At 44.0% G+C, this 19763-nt stretch overlaps 1 protein-coding gene across 1 annotated transcript; it reads right to left on the minus strand.

Moving 5' to 3' along the window:
- Positions 1–1360: 1360 nt before the first annotated feature.
- Positions 1361–17047, minus strand: FAXDC2 (fatty acid hydroxylase domain containing 2). The gene is given in 11 exon segments (XM_008573177.1): positions 1361–3298; positions 3301–3403; positions 3405–3417; positions 4583–4749; positions 4833–4867; positions 5285–5385; positions 5983–6188; positions 10120–10241; positions 13721–13824; positions 14506–14597; positions 16969–17047. Coding segments are annotated over 11 exon segments (1026 nt in total). The 5' UTR covers positions 17017–17047; the 3' UTR covers positions 1361–3263.
- Between the last annotated feature and the right edge of the window lie 2716 nt (positions 17048–19763).

A 19763-nucleotide genomic window follows, 5' to 3' on the forward strand; every position in this document is an offset into this window, starting at 1 on the left:
TATAGCCTATTTCTCACTGGAGAGGAAAACTTCTCATCTGGCTTTGTGGAGAAGGTTCCACCTTACGCTCATAGTACATTATCTTTACCATGTGCTAGGATATCACATTTATAAGGACAAAAAAAAAATGTAAAATACTTGAATGAGCTTGTATTATAACGTTAATATTATTGAGAGTATCTGCTTTCCAGGCTGAAGTGATTGATTCATTCATTATTCTAGTCCTGCTTTAGTCCTTTGTAATTTGTGGTAATTATGCTTTTCTTTTTAATACAAAAAAAATGTATAAAAATAAAAACTTGAAAAGGCAAAATACTGACTGGTCTTCTATCTGGGGTGCTGCTGTTGGATGTGGGGGATTGAGCCCAGTAGGGGTTCCCCAGATCAGAGGAACCCTGCACTCCTGATGTGCATGTGAAACCTCGGCAGGGGCTCTGCCACTGGGCTTTTGAGGAGTTTGCCTAAGGCAGGGGGGGCCCTTTACAGAGCTTCTAAGGCTACTAGTGCATCCAGGTGAGTACTTCAGTGGTCTTTAGAGCTGCTGTCAGCCTTGATTTCATGTCCACCTTGTATCTTAAGTGAGATGGGAGCCATAGCCAGTGCCACAAAAGGGAGAGATATCCAGTCCAACAGAATTCCAGGGTTTCAGCTCACTACCTGGCTCTCAAGTTTTCCATCTGCTGGCTGTGGCTTGGCATTGTGTACAGAAAGAGCCAAGAAAGAAAAAATTGATGAGATTCCTCATGGAGAGTTGGACAGTCCCTCTGATCACTTTTCCATTAGGGCGTAAGAGTAACAGTTCAGCACCGTGGCTTTATGGAATCCAAGTGAACCACTGAGCCCTCCCAGAACTGAAAATGAGGCGCATGCCCTTATTTACTTATTCATTTGACAAATGTTTGTCTCCCAGGCTTAGTACTTTCTGTCAGAAGTGGTTTTCTAGAGAGTTCCTTTTCACTATCCAGGTGGCAAGTACTTCAATACCACCAATGTCCTCGGTAGGCCACAGGAGAGTTTAGGAGACAGTGGCCAGGGCTTCTGCAGACTGATTGGCACTTTGGGAGCAGGAAGTCGAATTAAGTCAACCTTGTTTCCACACATTCCCTGTTAGGAATTCTCATGGAAGAAGCCACTAATTGATTGCACTCCCTTAGCTCCTAAATGACTTTATAAGTATTAGAACAAGTCTCGTCAGAGACAGAAAAAACTGAAGTATCTACTGGAATTAAATAACATTCCCTGTTAGGAATTCTCATGGAAGAAGCCACTAATTGATTGCACTCCCTTAGCTCCTGAATGACTTTATAAGTATTAGAACAAGTCTCGTCAGAGACAGAAAAAACTGAAGTATCTACTGGAATTAAATAGAGACCAGTTTATTTTATATGCTTTCTCTTTTCACATTCACATTTTCTGCTGGGAATTTAAGGCTTTTTTTTTTTTTTTCCTTTTACCAGCATTGTTTACCAACCTCAGGGCTATTCTGTTTGATGCACTAAAGAATAGACAGGGCTGGGCCCTTCTGCTAAGGACCAACCAACCTGCCTGCCAAAAGGCACAAGAGAATGACAGTCTGTGCCCCTCTAGGCCCCTTGCAGTACCTCAAAATATAAAGACTTTACATGGGAAAGGACACAACTGTTCTTTTACCTTCCTCTTTATCTACTGTATTCTCATCCCCTACCGTTCCCCTTAAGCATACTGAAGATTGACTTTTTTCAAATGTTGATTTGTGGAAACAGGTAATGAGTGCAGACCTGCAGCTGTGGGAACTTAGAGCTATCGTGCATCAAAAGCTGTACTTCAAGCTAAGGACACAGGCCCTCCTAGGGATGGAGCCAGGTGGGCGGGCAGGCAGGGCTTTGGAAGGCCAGGGAAGATGCTGCCTGGTTAAGTGATTGGTTGGCCTACTGGGCAAGTCCTCCAGGGTCCTATAGCCCATTTATGAAGAAGGCTTTTTTGATAGTCCTGCCTGGAGACTTGGCCCTACCAGATATTAAAAGTATTTTGTAAAACCACAGTGGTGTTTTTTTTGACAGAACTGAAAGAAATAGGTTCAAGTATTTGTAAGAGTCTAGTAAATGATAATATGTTGGGCTTTAAAACAGTGAGTGGTCTTCAAATTGTTCTTGGGAGCCACAAGGCTCCTCGCCCTGTCTGGCTGCTGAGGGGAGGCCAGGTGGGGACTGCTTCAACCCAAGCACCTGTGTTTTTGTTTTAGCTAATAAGGTTCCTGGTTATACGTTTGAAAAAGGTATCTCTGCTAAAATCATTCTGAACAAGTGGTGTTAAGAAAAACTGGTTAACAAGTTGGGGAAAAAAGGATTTTGCCCTTTGCTTGGCCATGTCTTTTCTGTGCTTTTTGTTGGGGGAATAGGAGGGTTCCTGATTCAGATAGGATAATTGGGGCCTTGGTTAGGTGCCCCCAAAGAACAGCATTCTGGCCCTTCCCTTTGTGGGTAAAAGGGTCCCCAGTGTAGCAGTTCCTTGGGGTTTGGCCTTTGGTTTCCACATAATGCTAAAAATGTTGGGATTTGAGCTGTACCTCTTTGGTATCTCAGTTTTAGTCCAGGGAGGAGCTCCTGTGACTGATATTTTTCTTATCAGAGAGGGAAGGTGGTTGTGGTGAGGCAGAGTTGAAATGAGGCCTTTTCACTGACTGTGTGTTGCGGGGGTGAATGGGCACTAGTGTCTGGCATGTTAAGAACTGATACCTGTAACCATCTGCCAGGGTGTCCTGGCCCTGGCCTGAGTAGGGTATGACAAAAGCCATTTGGGACAGGAAAGGGCAAAGCAATATCTGGTTTCCCACCCCCTGCAACCAGAGGAGCTCTCCTTGGAGCCACACAGCTTCCAGTCCTGCTGCTACCTAGTCATTCTCTGCATCTTGCTGGGGCTACGAAGGAGTCATCTGGGTGGAACCCCTCTTCCCTTCCACAGTAGAGGACCAGGGGGACTTGCCAAGAGCCCTCTCAAAGTGGTTCCCTCCTTCTGGCTGGCCTTCAGTCTGGGAGTTGTTTTTTTCCTTTTCCTTAAGCACACTGCTGCTCCCATTAAGAGACATAAAGGGCAACAGTTTTGGGGAAGCCCGGGCCCCATGCTTGGCCCTGCTTTTCCGTGAAGTTGACTTTCCCTCTATCCTAGTGGTGCCATCATTAGAGTGTGTGGCTGAAGGAGGCAAGTCTTTAGGTGCAATCATGAGGGCCCAGACCACTTTGGCATCCCACTGCTAAAGGGACAGCCAGGCTGGCACTAGGGCCCTCTCACTCCATCTTCTTTGGGGAGTCAGGGATGCTGAGAGCGGGGTGAAGCCCAGCAGGAATATGTGTCTCTCGTAGGCCTTGGTCTCCTTAAACATAGTGTCAGTCCCATGGAGGTGGTCCAGCACCCCCAGCACCCCGTAAGCACTGGTCGAACCTGGAAGAGAGAAGAGGGCGCTGCAAGGCTGGCGCTGGAGGCCCCTGTGCAATCTACAAGCATGCTGGCCTTTCACATATTTCTCAGTCCTCCTACTCAACACCTGGCCCCACCTGATCATCTGCATCAGAATTCCTGGGGAACGGTTACAAACACACCTTCCTGCGGCCACTCCAGACCTGCAAAATCCAGAGTCTTTTTTTTTTTTTTTTTTCCTGAAAATATGGAACACAATGAATTTGTGGGACATCTTTGCTCAGGGGCCATGCTAATCTCTGTATTGTTCCAAGTTTAGGACATGTGCTGCCAAAGTGAGCACCGGAGTCGTCTTTCAAAAAGCTCACTATGGGGGCCAGCCCGGTGGCACACTGCTGCAGTGCGCCGCTTGGGAAGTGCGGCGGCGCTCCCGCCGAGGGTTCGGATCCCACATACAGACCGGCCACTCACTGGCTGAGCGAGGTGCGGGAGCAACACCGAGGGTTGTGATTCCGTAGCTGGTCCCGGTCCGGTACGGGCGCGACACTGAGGGTTGCGATCCGTTGCCGGTCACGAAAAAAGACAAAAAAAGGAAAAAAACAAAACAAAACAAAAAGCTCACTATGTAATTCTGATGCATACAAGTTAGAGAACCTCTGGCAGAACTAGACTGGTTCAGAGACAATCTGCCTCAGAATCCCCTGGAACACTTACAAAATTAAAATGCAGGTTTTCAGGCCCTGCTCCCCCAGATACTTTGATTCAGCGTATTTGGAATAGAGCCTGAGAGGCTGCATTTTAAATAAGCATCTCAAGTGATTCTGGCATAGGAGGTTTGTAGACCACACTTGGAAAAGCCTGGGAACTTTCAGAGAGTGCACAACTCCCACTGGAATTGCATGCAAGATTTTTATGCATATATACATTTTCCTGAGGACAATGTCCATAGCTTACATTAGATACTCAAAGGGTCCAGGACCCAAATAAAGGTTAAAAAACCCCACTTGCAGGAAGACCCAATGTCAGAAAGAAGCAAAAGAACAAGTGTGGTCTTTATTTTCTCCACCTCCAGATCTCTCCCCGCACTAGCACCCACATTTAAACTGGAACACCAGTTGTCTGCTACCAGAAGCTCAAGGAGTGAGGGTGGTGATTATGCCCAGGGACCCACTATGGGAGGGAGTCTTACTTGAGATGGTGCTAGTCGTGGAATTCAGGTGAAGGTAGGAAGGGTAGGTGATAGCCACAGTGGGAAATGGTGGAAATGATGAAGACCAAGGAAAACCACATGGTGATGGAGGACAAGTGGGAGCCCATTACTAAGGGACCCACAATCACTGGCAGCATATTGGAGGCCTGCAAGGGGAGGAATGATTGAAGGCAGGGCCCAGAGATATGCAGCGGATGCAGCTGGCTGTCCACTTTGCCCCAGGGTGTACCAGAGGAAGACATTCTTGACTCAGATCTGGAAAAGCTGAAAGAGTTTCAGGACCCTGATTTGTTAGAGACATTCACCTTTAGATGCAGCTGGCTGTCCACTTTGCCCCAGGGTGTACCAGAGGAAGACATTCTTGACTCAGATTTGGAAAAGCTGAAAGAGTTTCAGGACCCTGATTTGTTAGAGACATTCACCTTTATAACCTGGGACGAGTTATTAACTGAGGCTCAATTCCTCATTAGCAAAATCAGGATTTAAACAGTTGTTGGAAGAATTAAATGAGATACCTTGTGTTAGGCATCTAGCATAGCCTGGCGTATGGCAAGTCAATAACAAATGGTAGCTACTTAATGGGAAGAAGAAAGAAAGGGCCAGTGTGGTCTAATTCTCTGCAGGAGACCTTTGGGAAGGTGATGGGGGCATCTGCCCTTAATGTCTGGGGATTCTACTTACCACATATAGGGCGGGCGTAGATAGAGATTACACCAATGGGAGCTGTCCATTCATGGTGTTTCTTGTGGATTTTCTTGTAGAATGATGGGTGGTGAAGGAGCCTGGAAAAATAGTTAATAGGTGATAATCTACTGATTCCTCTATCTCCCTCCCTCACTAGATCACAAGAAACCAAAGGTAAGAACTATAGGTTCCATCTATGGAGCAAAGTTGAAAACACTGAAATCAGACCTGCCTGTGATTTCCAATCCCACCCTTATGTTGCATAATTTGGGGGTGGGTTACTTTTCCTCTCTATCCCAGTTGTATTGGCATAAAATGGGGATGATGGGGCTGGCTAGTTAGCTCAGCTGGTTAGAGCATTGTACAAACACCAAGGTCAAGGGTTCGGATGCCTGTATCAGCCAGCCACCAAAAAAAAAAGGGAGAGGGAATGATGCCCAGAAAGGATTCAGTAAGGAAATAAATGAGAAACTGCCCTGCCTCCCACACGAATGGAGCAGCTTGCTCTTTTCTGGACATTCCTCAGTTGTCCCAAGTTGTCAGTTATGGGACAGATAATTGTCTCCCTGTTAACCATTTAAAGGGAGGCTTGTTGCTGGGGGTGTTGGTCCTACACCTACAATTCAGAGGCCTTAGTTTCCTCATTAGTAAGTAGGGTGAGGAGCCAGCTGTGCTCAGGCAGGGACCCTGCTCACCAGTGTAAATAGTAGACCAGGACTTCCTCAATCAGGGTGAACACTGCCAGCTCCAGAAGGAACCAGTGGAAGGTAGGTAGCTCTCGGCGACAGGGATCTCTCCACCACTTGAGGGAAGGATAGAGAAAGACCACCATGAGGAAAGAGATCACGTACTTGTTGAAAAGAACTGTGCGGATAGATTGGTGTAGTTTCACAGGATCCACCTGCCTGAGGGAAGGAAGGAGGAAGATGGACAAGAGTGTGAGAAGTAGGGGCCTAGAAAAAAGTGTCCACTGTTATCTGCTCACAGGAGGCCTTTACTCCAATTGGATCCTGGAAGTGATGCCTGGGTATTGCTGGCAGCTCCTGACTGCCACCGGCCCTGGGGTTGGAAATGTTGCAACAATAAGCCCCTGGCTGTTAGGTGGATGAGTAATGCCACTGCCCTTGGAAACTCCTTCCAGCAGCCTTCAGTCTGCCTGAGCCTACCTTCTCCCTCCTGGTTCTGCAAATATCACCCCTTTCCTCCCCATTTCTCTGGCCAGGCCCAATGTATGCCTGGCAGGTAACTTAGGGAGCCTCCAGGATGCTTGAAGAAGACTATCAACTTTCAGGTTGACATCCCAGTCCAGCCCTTTAGTCCCTCCTCATCAGGAGAACCTTGTCCATGATTGGATACAGAGATCAAAGTCATCTGCCTCCTCATGTGGTCCAGCCACAATGGACTAGGCTCAGAGAAAAGAAGGCAGTAAGCCAGGGAGCTGCTGATCTATCCTCTTGACTAACTTCCTGGTTTTCATGGTGGAGCTGTTAGGATGGGGGCCTGCCCAAGAATTTCCACCAGAGTCCACTGTAGAGAGCTGGCCCCAAATACCCATCCCCCATTTGGCCTCAATACTACAGCCAGAATTTCTCCCAAGAATCAGTGACCCTTTAACCCTTCCCTTTGTCAGAGCACTGGGGCTCCAGGGAACAGCCCTGTGACCACAGGTCATCTCCTGGGTCCTGATGAACTCATTTGGGATTGGTTGTCCCCCATTTGGCCTCAATACTACAGCCAGAATTTCTCCCAAGAATCAGTGACCCTTTAACCATTCCCTTTGTCAGAGCACTGGGGCTCCAGGGAACAGCCCTGTGACCACAGGTCATCTCCTGGGTCCTGATGAACTCATTTGGGATTGGTTGAAAGGGATTTCTCCCTGAATTTCTTCTGCAAGCTGGAAGGATTTTAGCCCCAAGGTGAAGCTGAGTTTGGAATGGCCCCCAAGCTTGAGGCCTTCCTCTTCCTCCAGCCTTTCCAGGCACTGCATGCATTAACTGACTTCAGAATTCACTCTAATTTTTTTTTACTTCCATCCCATTGTGAGGCCAGGTCTGGCCAGCCTGGTTTGAGAGCCTGTCAGATAAAGCCATATACATCTTCTGGAAAACTTGACCAATAGGGGGCGTGTATCACACTTGTTTATTCATTCATTTAACTGATAATTATTGAGCACCTAATATGTAGCACTCAGTGTTCTTGATGCTGAACATAGAGCAATGAACAAATGATTCCTGCCCTCATGGAATTTATGTTCCAGTGGGGAAGATAGACTAGGAACAACAATTGTATAAAAGTATGTTAAATATTAGGTGATAGGTGCTTTGGTAAAAGTAAAGGAGGAGGTTTATAGAGATGAGACAATGTTTTTGTGATTATTTTAGGAGATGCAGGCTGAAGGATTTAGGGGTGAAGTCTTATAAGGTGTCAAACTTACTTTCAAATGGTTAAGTAAAAAATTATAGAGGCATATATATTTTTTATATATAGATAAATAATTATAAAATATTTAAAATTGGTGAATCTAAGTGGTATGTAAATAAGTAATAACTGTACTTTTTTTTTAACTTTTCTGTATATGTGTTTAAGATTTTTCATAAGAGGCTGGCCGGTTAGCTCAGTTGGTTAGAGTATGGTATTATAACATCAAGGTCAAGGGTTTGTATCCCTGTACTGGTCAGCTGCAAAAAATAAATAAAATTTTTCATAAGACTGTACAGGGAGGAACTGGAAACTGTATAGACAAATCTTGCAAAGAGCTTTGCTGCAAAGAGCAAAAATATGACTGGTAGGGAATATGGGAAGTGGAGTCAAGTGTCACTTTTTTTTTTTAAGATAGGAAAAAGTACAGCATGTTTGTAATAACCCAGAGAGGAATAATACAGGGGTGAGAGGGAAGTGGGGGAGAGGAGATACAAGGAAGAGAAGAGAGAATTGCTGAAGCAATTTCATGGAGCAGACAAAAGGTGATGGGTGAAGTACACAGACAGTGTACAGACAGGAGCAAGGAGAGTTCACCTGTGGCATCAGGTGGGAAGGCAGAGCATGTGGGTACAGGTGCCTTTGGCAGGCCGATGTGGTATGGGTCTGTGAAGCTCTCTTTTGCTAGCTTTAATTTTCTTTGTGAAGTAGGAAGCAAGGCTATTGTCTGTAAAAAAGGTTAGGGGAGGAGATGTTAGGGATTTGAGGAGAGAGAAGGTGTGAACTAGCCTAGTCACCCAGGACAGTGGGAGAGTAAACAGACCAGGGATGGATCATATGAACGCTGGGTAGCATTCAGCTCCCACTTGAGGATTTGTTTCTGGTGTCTTAGTACAGGGGTCAGTCCTTCCTGGAGACAGCAAAAGACTAAATGGCCTCAGGAGGTTCTTTCCTATTTTAGTTCCCACCTGAGGGTGCAGACGGTATAGGAGCACTGGACCTGGAGTCAGAGGGGAGAAACCCTGGCTCTGTTTCCAAGTAACAGTCTGATTTTGAGCTAGTCACTGCACGTCTCTGAACCTTAAGCTTCTGCAAAATGCAACAAGACTTTCCTATGTAGCTCTCCAATCACTGTAGAGTGTATGGTTGTACAGGTGGTAGGTGATATTCTTGAGAGCTGGTATAGCCTGGTAGTTAAGAGTGTGAGCCCTGGAATCAGAAAGCCTGAGCTGAATCATGGTTCTACCCATGTCACATCTCAAAGCCTCCGTTTCCTCATCTGAACAATGAAGGTTATTACAGCACTTGGCCTAGAAGATGTAAGCATTTAGTCAATGGTGGCTGCTAAGGAGACAGCCATGGTCTGACAGATGAAGGGTTCTCAAGGGCTTTGACACTTTAGGCTCCAGTCCATGTCCTGCCAAGCTGGGCCTGGAGGAAGCCCCCTGGCTGACTGGCAGCTCCCATCTCAAGCAAGGGGTGCTGTGAGCCAGACTAGCAGCTTTGATTCAGGAAGGAGCCATTCCCAAGGACAGGGTCAAGACACTTTTTTACCCATTCTGCCTTTCTGAAGTGGTGGGCTGAGACAGAATGTTCTGAGAGCTGTGGCGATTCACCCAGGCACCTGCAGATGATTAAAAGAGATTGTCTTGTCTGGGAAAGAAGCCAGGACGTGGTTTGGGTGGAGCTGGGGAGAGAAACTGCGTTTCAGAATCCACTCCTCCCTGTTGTGTAAGTGAAGGTTTCTAGAGGTTGTCAGAGGGCCAAGTAGGCAAGCCAGGCTCAGGGAACAGCAGGACTCACTTCCTGGAGCTGTGTAAGTCGGAGTACCTCATAAGCAGGGTGTGGGCCTTGTTTATCATGGATTTGCCCCAGCACTTTGCACTATTGGTCAAATTGAATAATTACAAAGGAGGACCTTAAAAACCACCACCACCCTCACATTCAGAATCTGTCCCGTCCATCTATGATAGTGGGTTTATCCTCTGTTTCAGCAGCTCTCTCCCTCGCTCACAACGATAGCTGTTATCCATGATTTTAGTGTCCAGCCATTGCTGTCTCTGTTCCCATGGGTAAAGGGGAGCTGCCTAACATATCTGGGACTCTGTCTAGTACCAGTCTGACACCATCTCTTCTGTTCCTAAAATGACCATCTTGGCACAGGCAGGTACAGATCCCGGGCTGGGAATCAGGAGACCAGAATATTAGTCTTGACTGCCTAATAGCCAAGTAGCTCTGAGATTTTGGGCAAATGATTTCCTCTCTCTAACCTTCTAAATTGGGGGAGTCTTGTAGATAATAACTTGGCTCACAATGGCCATGGTCTCTCCTGGGCCAGTGGTGAGAATTCTGAAAGTATAACTTTAGCTCTTGCTTTCTGTGCTTTGACCAGAAGAAACTGCAGCAACACTTACAGGTTCATTCTTGCCAACGTGAATTCGGTAGCAGGAGATGAAGTTAGGTTTTCCAGTTGTGTTGACCACCAGGAGGAGCACATTGAAGCTCCAGAAGAACAGACTAGGTACTTGGCAGGCACCTGAGGTTGGAAAGCAGAAACAATCAGGGTGACTTCAAGTTCTCTCAGCGCACATATTAGCTGAACACACATTTTATGGTGACTGAGGCTGCATCGTACACAGTCCCTTTCCAGGGAGGTCTTAGCACTCGAGACAAGGGGGCCTACCCTTAGTCCTGGGTGACAAACTAGCTGTAGGAACTTGGACAGGTCATTTAAGGACTGTATTTTCTTAGCTGTAAAATGAGGATGATCACCTTCAAGGTGGTTAGAGACCCCTATATGAAAGTGTATTAAGGGCCAGCCCGTGGCGGAGAGTGTGGTGCTGATAACACCAAGGCCACGGGTTCGGATCCCATATAGGGATGTCCGGTTAGCTCAATGGGTGAGCATGGTGCTGACAACACCAAGTCAAGGGTTAAGATCCCCTTACCGGTCATCTTTTAAAAAAAAAAAAAAAAAAAGAAAGTGTATTAAAATATAAAATATATAATACTCTCTAAAATAGAAGGTCTTCAATAAAGTGCTTTCTGGGCCGGCCCGTGGCTCACTCGGGAGAGTGTGGTGCTGATAACACCAAGGCCACGGGTTCGGATCCCATATAGGGATGTCCGGTTAGCTCAATGGGTGAGCATGGTGCTGACAACACCAAGTCAAGGGTTAAGATCCCCTTACCGGTCATCTTTTAAAAAAATAAAAAAATAAAATAAAATAGAAATGAATTTAGGTTGACATTTGGGAGTCTATGCCCATCGGACCTTTTATGAATTGCCAAGGAAGGAGAAGCAAAGGCAGTACTTGGTGGGCTGTGGTTCACAATGAGCACTGGACCAGGAGTCAGTCAGAAACTTAATCCCTGTTTTCTTACTAACTGAGCACTGGGACTCAGGTGTCATCTAGTCAGCATTTTACAAAGTGGAAAATATCTTTCAAGGAACACCTTGGTTAGTTTTCATACTTTACTCTTCCAGAGAGTCATGGTCCATACTCTGAGAATTCCTGCAGCAGAGAAACCTATCTGACTTTGATAAACTCAATCTTTCCCAGCCTTCTTTGACCCTAGAACACTGTATTCTCAGAACACCTAAGAATAGATGGTCATGCATCCCTGTTTGCCTAGGACAATTTTCAATTTACATCTGTCATTACAGCATAATAATTTAATAACACCTCTTTTCACTCTCACAGTATCTCTATCTGGTTGATAAATTATATGGCCACCCCACCTATTAACATCCCACAGCACTGATGTTCTGCAGAATATTTTAGAAAATACTGATCAAGCCTTAAAATTTAGATTTGGCTTTTTGTGCCACATCCTACTTTTCCATGGAGTCTTTCCAAGTATCTCTGATCTACCACTGTGAACAAACAGCACTTTGTCCACTCCAATTGGCAATTACTCAAATGACATTATAGTGTTACCTAACTCTCATAACTCTTTATTTGCCCATGTTTTACCTCCAGATTCAAAATCCCAAAGGGCAAGGACAGTGTTTTACTTAACTCTGTTTCTGTACCCTCCTCCAGCACCCTTCCTGCTCTGTTGCCCACAGTGTCTGCTGGTAGCTGGAACTTGGAAAATACTTGGCTAGCACTGGGAGAATATGATTGGTACAGATTTTCTGGAGGGCAATTTGTCAGTATCTGAAGTAGAAAAGAAAGCAAGAGAGACTGAGACAGAAAAAGAAAAAAAAGGACACATATATGTCCGTTACATGTAAATGTCCCATTGCAGCATTTTCTTAAAATCACAGTAAAACATTTAAAGCAGTCTAAATGTCTATTAGTAGGGAATAGACTAAATAGAGTATTTCCATAAAAGGGCATACACTGGGCAGCTTAAAACATTAAGTCTATTTTTTTTTTTTTTTTGGCAGCTGGCTGGTATAGGGGTCCAAACCCTTGACCTTGGTGTTATCAACACTGTGTTCTAACCAACTGAAATAACCTGCCAGCTCCAGTCCATATTAATCGACATGGAAAGATGACTACAATCCATTCAATGGAAAAAAATGGGTTAAAAAATAGTTGTCTTATAAATACAGCAATATATCCAATATACAAGAGATGTACACTAATATATTAACAGTGCTTATTTCTTGAAGGTGGGAGAATGGGTGATTTTCATCCTCTCTATGTTTCTTTGAATTGCTTCGTTTTAATTTTTAGCAATGAGCACATATTTATTTTTATACTCAGAAATAATGAAGTAGGGCCGGCCCGTGGCTCACTCGGGAGAGTGCGGTGCTGATAACACCAAGGCCCCGGGTTCGGATCCCATATAGGGATGGCCGGTTAGCTCACTGGCTGAGCGTGGTGCTGACAACACCAAGTCAAGGGTTGAGATCCCCTTACCGGTCATCTTTTTAAAAAAAAAAAAAAGAAAAAGAAATAATGAAGTATGTTTTATTTTGAGGAAAAAAACTGTTGGGTTGGTTGTTTCCCAGTGGGCCATCCAACAAGGTGTCCACCTACTTGGAACTCTAAGGGCTCCTTGAGAAATACAGAATGAAAACCACAATATGATATTGAACTTTCGTCAAGCTCTAACACTTAAAATTGCAAATATTTTATCTCTGGTATTTGCTCATCACCAAAGTAGATTTCACATCATTGTAAGTACATAAAATGTTTTCCTATCACTTTTTCCATATACACCTGTAATGTGCATTGTTTTTTTGGTGACTGCTTAAGATTCCATTGAACCTGTCATATTTAATGTTCAGCCCATTTTCAGAGTTCTCCTAGCTGAAAGCAGTCCTCAGGGACATTTATTTGTACTTTTGCTTTGTGACAACTGATACTTGACCCTTCTAGACTGTGACAGTTTGTTTTTCTTTTTCATTTTGGTACCTGGACAATCATGTGACAGTTTTTTAATGAGGTTGACAAACACTTCATCTTAAATATTTCTATATCCTCCATACAAGTTTGGTGCATAGTAACATTAATAAATATTATTTGAGTGAATGTATGATTGAGGACGTTCACTATTATAGATAATGCTCTTATAAATATCTATGTTTCAATGGTTTTTTTCCTATTATATTTTGTTAGGCTTGTTTGGAGACATTCACACTATCAGTAAATATTTGAGTAGCCACTAGCTGTCAAGCACTGAAAGCTAGACTGTACAAGGTACAGGGGACATAGTCTCAGACAAGATAGAGTGGTTCTCTGTGCTTGTGGAGTTACATGTAGAAGCAGGATTATTGCTGGAACATGGATTCATTTTTACACAAAACTTTTCTTATTTTTCTATATTTGTCAGGAGATCTTAACTTCTCAGCTTCTTTTCTTAGACATCCTGTTTCCAGACTGCTCACAAGTTTAGTACTCTTTGGGGTTATCACTTTTCTTGAACTTCACTTCAAGTCCTCATCCCTTGGAATAATGAACTGAGAAGTCATTGTTCCAAAGTAGAGAACAAAACAGAAAAACAATTAAGCTACAATCATGTACCCAAACCCTAAGCACTGAGGGTCTGGGAACCTCACCTATAATGAAGAGGATCCACTCCTTCCCTTCAAACGTAGACAGCAGCCTCTCCCACTGGGCTTGCCAAAAGTAGCCAGGAGCTCTCCGAAATCTCTGAAGATGCCTTGGAGGAAAAAAAAAATGCAGCCCAGCCGGAGTCCTGAGGTGTGGAGTCGAGGGAAGCCGAACCCAGCCATATCCAGGTAAAGAGCACACCAAAAACACCATTTCCATGCAGGTAGCCCACCATAGCCACCGCAGTTGCCATGGCTGCTGCAAAAGCAGCTAGTGTCTTTAGCAGCAGTCACAACTACCATGCAGATGGCATGCCAGACTCTCAACTGCATTGACACAAGGAGAAGCACCAGCAGAGAACAAAAAAAAGAAAAAAAGAAGAGGTCCTCTCCACAAAGCACACTCCAAAGTAATAGAAGAAGCATCTGCTTTATGATAATAGGGGAGGACTTGATCACACCTGTCTCAGTACTGGACAGATCATCTAGGCAACAGATCAACAGAGGAACAGTTAATCTGTCAGATGAAGAGAACAAAACTATGGTTATTAGAGAGGGGAGGCGAAGGGGAGAAATTGGATAAGGGGCTTAAACAATAAATATGACTTGTAATAATGAATATGTTAATAAAAAAACACAATTGGTAAACTCCTTGAAAAAAAGAAAGAAAAAAAATTCAGGTTTCTGGGTGAAGACTGATGGGCAGACAGCTCCTTACTCCATGCTCTGTCCCCAGACCACCAACCACACTGCCCTAGGTCCTGGATTAAAGCTGGGCTGAGCAGACTTACCATGTGACTGAGTTCCAGAAGGCCACAAACAAGAGAAGGCCAGAGCCCAGGATGAAAGCTGTCCTCTTCATGGAGCCCCAGATTTGTCCCGCCTGGAGGAGGACAAGAGGTGTCAGAGTCCAACAAGTGTCCTACCTCCACAGCCAGCTCACTACTGAGGCATGGCAGGAGTGCTGTGTGATCAGGGTTTCCACTACACCAGGAAGGCACCTCTGCTGACCTCCCAGCTTCTGTGTGAGGTCTTTCTCATCAAGAGCTCTCAGGCTGTACAGGTGTGTTTGTGACAGAGCTACAGATTAGGAGAGAAAGGAATTAAACTGACCAGAGAAACCAGCAGGGAATTTTATCACTCAGAGAGGACTGGCAAGCCTGCTAACAGCTATGGGATTTCATCACTAGTCCTCTTGGCAAATGGGGATACTCATTATCTGCACATTGGAATCACCTGGGTGTTATTAAAATCTCCCAAGGCCCAGGATCCTCTCCAACCCAATTACATAAGTCTCTGGAAGAGAGCCTGGGCCTCCATTTTTTTTAAAGCTCCCCAGGTCATTCCAGTAGGCAAGCAAGGCTAAGAGCCATGATAGAGGGATCTGCAGAATCTGTGAGAAGGAAATCCTTTCCCAGTCATAGGGACTTCACTGTGTTTGTGGACCAGGCCTATTTTCCCATCCCCACCATCCTCTTGCACTCGGAGAAAAGAGTGAATTGAACACAGGTTCTGACTTTTAATAATTCCTTTGCCTTCCAGTGAGATTAGCGGGGGCTGCCAGCTGGACAGGATGATTATCTGTTCAGTGGGTAAAGATGAGACCACTGCCAATCACTGAGAGTTCCTTATATGTTCTCCTACAAAAGGTTCTCCTCTAAACCAGAGGTTATTGCAAGATCAATGGCCAAACAACAAGATCTCAGATTCATAGAGAAAACACCGGCTGCCAGGCATGTCACCAATTTCCATGGTACAAGAGTTACAAATGTCACACACATATTCTATGTTTCTAAGCCCAGAAGGGATCTGCTCATGTTCTTTCATAGGGGAGAATTGGAGATGGGTGTGCCTGGGGCTCATCTACACTTAGCAAATCAGGCCATGCACAGGGCGTTAAGCAGAGTGGTTTTTATTGAGGCGGGGTGATCTAACAGGATATTACATTTTAATCCAGACTTTCAAGATCTGAGGGAGCAGATTGTTTTGGTAGACCCAGTCTGAGCAATCTGAATTTGCATTGAATCCTTCTCAGCATTACCCCATCCCACTTTTGATCTAAAGTTGAAGGGCTAGTGCTCATCAGGGTCCTGAGCTGTGGAAATGAGCACATGTGTGTGCCTGCCTCCCCCTGCCAATCAGAGGAACTTGTTCTTTTACATGGGCCATTCAAAGGTCACTTCGAGTTGGCTAGACAGTCTACTTTGGGCTTTTCCAATTATTCCTTTTTTTTTTTTTTTTTAAGAATTCTGAGGACTCTTTTCAGGAACTTTACTAGACTTACTGGGAATTTTTCATCTTCTGACTTTAATCAAACAAAGTAAATCAAATTAAAACCTCAATTTCACATCTAGGATTAGATATTTTCTTACTTTGGGCTTTTCCAATTATTCCTTTTTTTTTTTTTTTAAGGATTCTGAGGACTCTTTTCAGGAACTTTACTAGACTTACTGGGAATTTTTCATCTTCTGAGTTTAATCAAACAAAGTAAATCAAATTAAAACCTCAATTTCACATCTAGGATTAGATATTTTCCGAGGGATGGTGGGTTTTCTAATCTCTCCAGCAGCCTAGATAAAGGGAATATAGGGCTGGCTGGTTAGATCATGTAGGAGAGTGTGGTGCTGGTAATACCAAGGTCAAGGGTACAGGTCAAGGGTTTGGATCTCCTTACTGGCCAGCCACCAAAAAAAAAAAAAAAGAAATATAGAAAGGAAAAAAGTCCCTGTGAGAGCAGGAACGCAGTGCAGAAGTTAATCTCCTTACTGGCCAGCCACCAAAAAAAAAAAAAAGAAATATAGAAAGGAAAAAAGTCCCCGTGAGAGCAGGAACGCAGTGCAGAAGTGAGCTGGGGTTGAGAGCCAGATTCCTGGCCCCCATGTCCAGCCCCTAGGGGGACTCTGTTGTTTATAACTGCACAGAGGTTATAAAAAGGGGTGGTTCTAAAGGCCAGAGGCATGGGGGGCATGCTGAGGGCTACAGGTAGGTAGACCAAGAAGAGACAAGGGTAGGAGTACAGCTGTGGGGCTTTTCAACTCCCCTCACACACACACTCCCTCATGCAAGCAAACGGGCTGCAGTTATCAGGCAATTTGGAGTCAGGTCATCTCTGCTCAGCCACTGAAATGAGTCATCACCATGGGGCAGCCACCCCTAAACCTTGGAGAAGACAGCAAATATGCAACAAATACAGATATGGAAAGATCTACCAGCTACATTCTCATCAGTTTGGTGGGCAGGGTGCTAGTATTTACCTGCTTTGACTTCTCATTGTGTAGCATACTTCTAACTTCTCCCCTCATCTGGAATGAGAAAGTACTGGTTAACCCAAGTGTTATTTTCACATGCAACTAAGAAAGTAGGGAATGGAGGAAGTCAAGGTGAAGGGCTAGCAGTGATTTAAAAAAACAAAATTTAAAAAAACAAAACAAAGCAGGGTTTTGTTGTTGTTACAGGAACCAGACAAACTGATTCTAAAATTTACATGGAGAAATAAATAAGCAAGAATAGCCAGGAAGGACTGGCCTGTTAGCTCAGTTGGTTAGAGCATGGCGCTGATAACACCAAGGTCCATGGTTAGATCCCTGTACTGACCAACTGCCACAAAAAAAAAAAAAAAAAAAGTTAAAAAGGTTTTAGGGGATACCTCAAACATGGTATTCACTCGAAGTTCTTTAACACTTCCAATGAGTGTTCAAGACAGAAATTTTGGAAAGTAAATTATCAACATTTATAAATATTTAATATTTTAAAGTACTACGATCATTACATTTTTATTAGGCTTCCTCACTCTGACTTGACTGTCTAATTCTTTTTCTCTACCTTTTGAAGCCTTCCCTCTAAGAACTGGAAGTTGTCTTAGAGCTCATTTATTCTGATGCCCCCATTTTCTACCTGAAGAAGTGGAGATGTAGAGATTATTCAGTATCTGGCTTCAAATTTGACAGCTATTTACTGGCAGAACTTGAATTCAGTGCTCATTATACCAACTGAGACTATAAAAAGTATAGAACGCATTGATGTTGATGAATGCAGGGTGGTGTCAGGGATTGAAAGGGACACAAAGGAATGAGACCAGCCTGTTTTAACCATGAATAATAGAACACCAAAGAACATGTTTTCTCTAAAATATTAACCATTCTTTCAAGTAACATTTATTGTATGCCAGATATAATGCTAGACACAGGGGATACAAAGATGAATAAGGAATGCTTCTTGCCCAGTTTTATAAAATAATACTATATAACTTTGATTTTCCAAAAGAGAAAGTATTTAGGAGGAGAAGATGAAATGGTTTAGAAGGGAATGTATTTAGAGAAGAGAAAGAAATGAAATATACTAAAAGTAAAGATTCTAATAGTTTATAACAATAAATTGATTCTCCCTTAAAGGAAATTTGATATATATTGTGAGATTATACAAATTAGAAACTTTTTAGTGTGGTTCTGTTGAAAGCAGATGGTCTGGCTGCACAAACTTTTTATTGAAGAATTCCCAATCTGGATAAATGACACAATGAGGCTACAGCTGATGTTCGTGACCTCAGGAATCTGAACACAGGACAAGGAAATATGGTGAGAATGGGAAGGTTTAATTTTGAGTTTTATTTGTCTGCAGCCCAATTCTCAGATTTTCTTTCAGATTCTAGTTTCCTGAATATTCTGCATGGTTGATGAATGTTCATAGGTATAAGATATATCATTTTTACGTGAATGTGAATTGTTTCTTTGTAAACATCTTGTAAAATTATTAAAAACTTTATTCTTAGAGGAGGAAAAATAAAAAAAGATCTCATGGTCATGTGTCTAGGGGTGGGGAGACTGGCCTGAAATGTAATTACATAGTTTAAAGCCTCTGGTGAAGAGGATTTTGAGGAGCTGCTATGACCCAAGGTCTGTATGTATCTGAGGCTTATACAGAGGAAAGAGTGGCTGATGTTCATTCAAAAAGATGAAATGCCTGAAGGAAAAGGTTAAACTTGGAGACAAAAATAACTTCCTTTGGACAGTTTTAGGAATGCTCCCTTCAGTCCTTTTACTACATGGTACTTGTACCCTTTAAGAGTTTACTGCTTGGGAGGCCAGATAGCTTAGTTGGTTAGAGCACGGTGTTATAACACCAAGGTCAAGCATTCAGATCACCTACTGGACAGCCGTCAAAAAAAAAAAAAAAGTTTACTGCTCCACTTAACTGCATGCATATGAGGCCTGCCTGTCTTGTTTACTATGAGATCCACAGCACCTAGCATGTACCAGATACTCAGGAAATACTTGCTGGATAAATGAAAGAAGGCATCAGTGAATAAAAAGCATTGCTTTTTGCCCTCAGCATATGTCCAACATTTCAGTGCTTTTCCCTTGTGCAGTGACTTTCCTATCTAAGGTCGGAAGCTGATGCTCAGTGCACTTGTTTTAGAAAAGCAAATTGAATCTCTATATCCAAACCAGAGAAATTTAGTTGGAATTGCACATGAAACTGAAGCAGTGCACAAGTCAGCACTTGCCTTAAGCACCAAAGGACCTATAGAGGCACTCTGAAAATCACTGGTCTATTGTTCACCTCCATCTACACACTGTATGATGTATGTATGACTGTATGCCCTTTGCCCAATAAACTTTCCAGGAGTCCTTCCATAGGTGCCATCAGGCCACTAATAACTCCAAGACTGGAGCCACTGTTGATAAATCCCAGTATGTTGCATCAAAACAGCTTTGACTCGGTTGTCCAGCTCATAGCCCACACATCTACCTAGAGACTTTAAAATTGTTGTCGGGCCGGCCCGGTGGCGCACTGGATGGTGCGCCGCTTGGGAAGCGCGGCGGCGCTCCCGCCCGAGGGTTCGGATCCCACATGCGGACCGGTTCCCGCTCACTGGCTGAGCGAGGCGCGGGAGCAGCGCCGAGGCTTGCGGTCCCGTTACCGGTCCCCGGTCCGGTGCGGGGGCAACACTGAGGGTTGCGATCCGTTGCCGGACACGGAAAAAGGACAAAAGAAAAAAAAAAAAAAAAAGGAAAATTTAAATGAGAGATATTTGGGGTTAAATGCTTGA

Source organism: Galeopterus variegatus, unplaced genomic scaffold (assembly GCF_000696425.1).
Source record: "Galeopterus variegatus unplaced genomic scaffold, G_variegatus-3.0.2 Scaffold884, whole genome shotgun sequence".
NCBI classification, from domain to species: domain Eukaryota; kingdom Metazoa; phylum Chordata; class Mammalia; order Dermoptera; family Cynocephalidae; genus Galeopterus; species Galeopterus variegatus.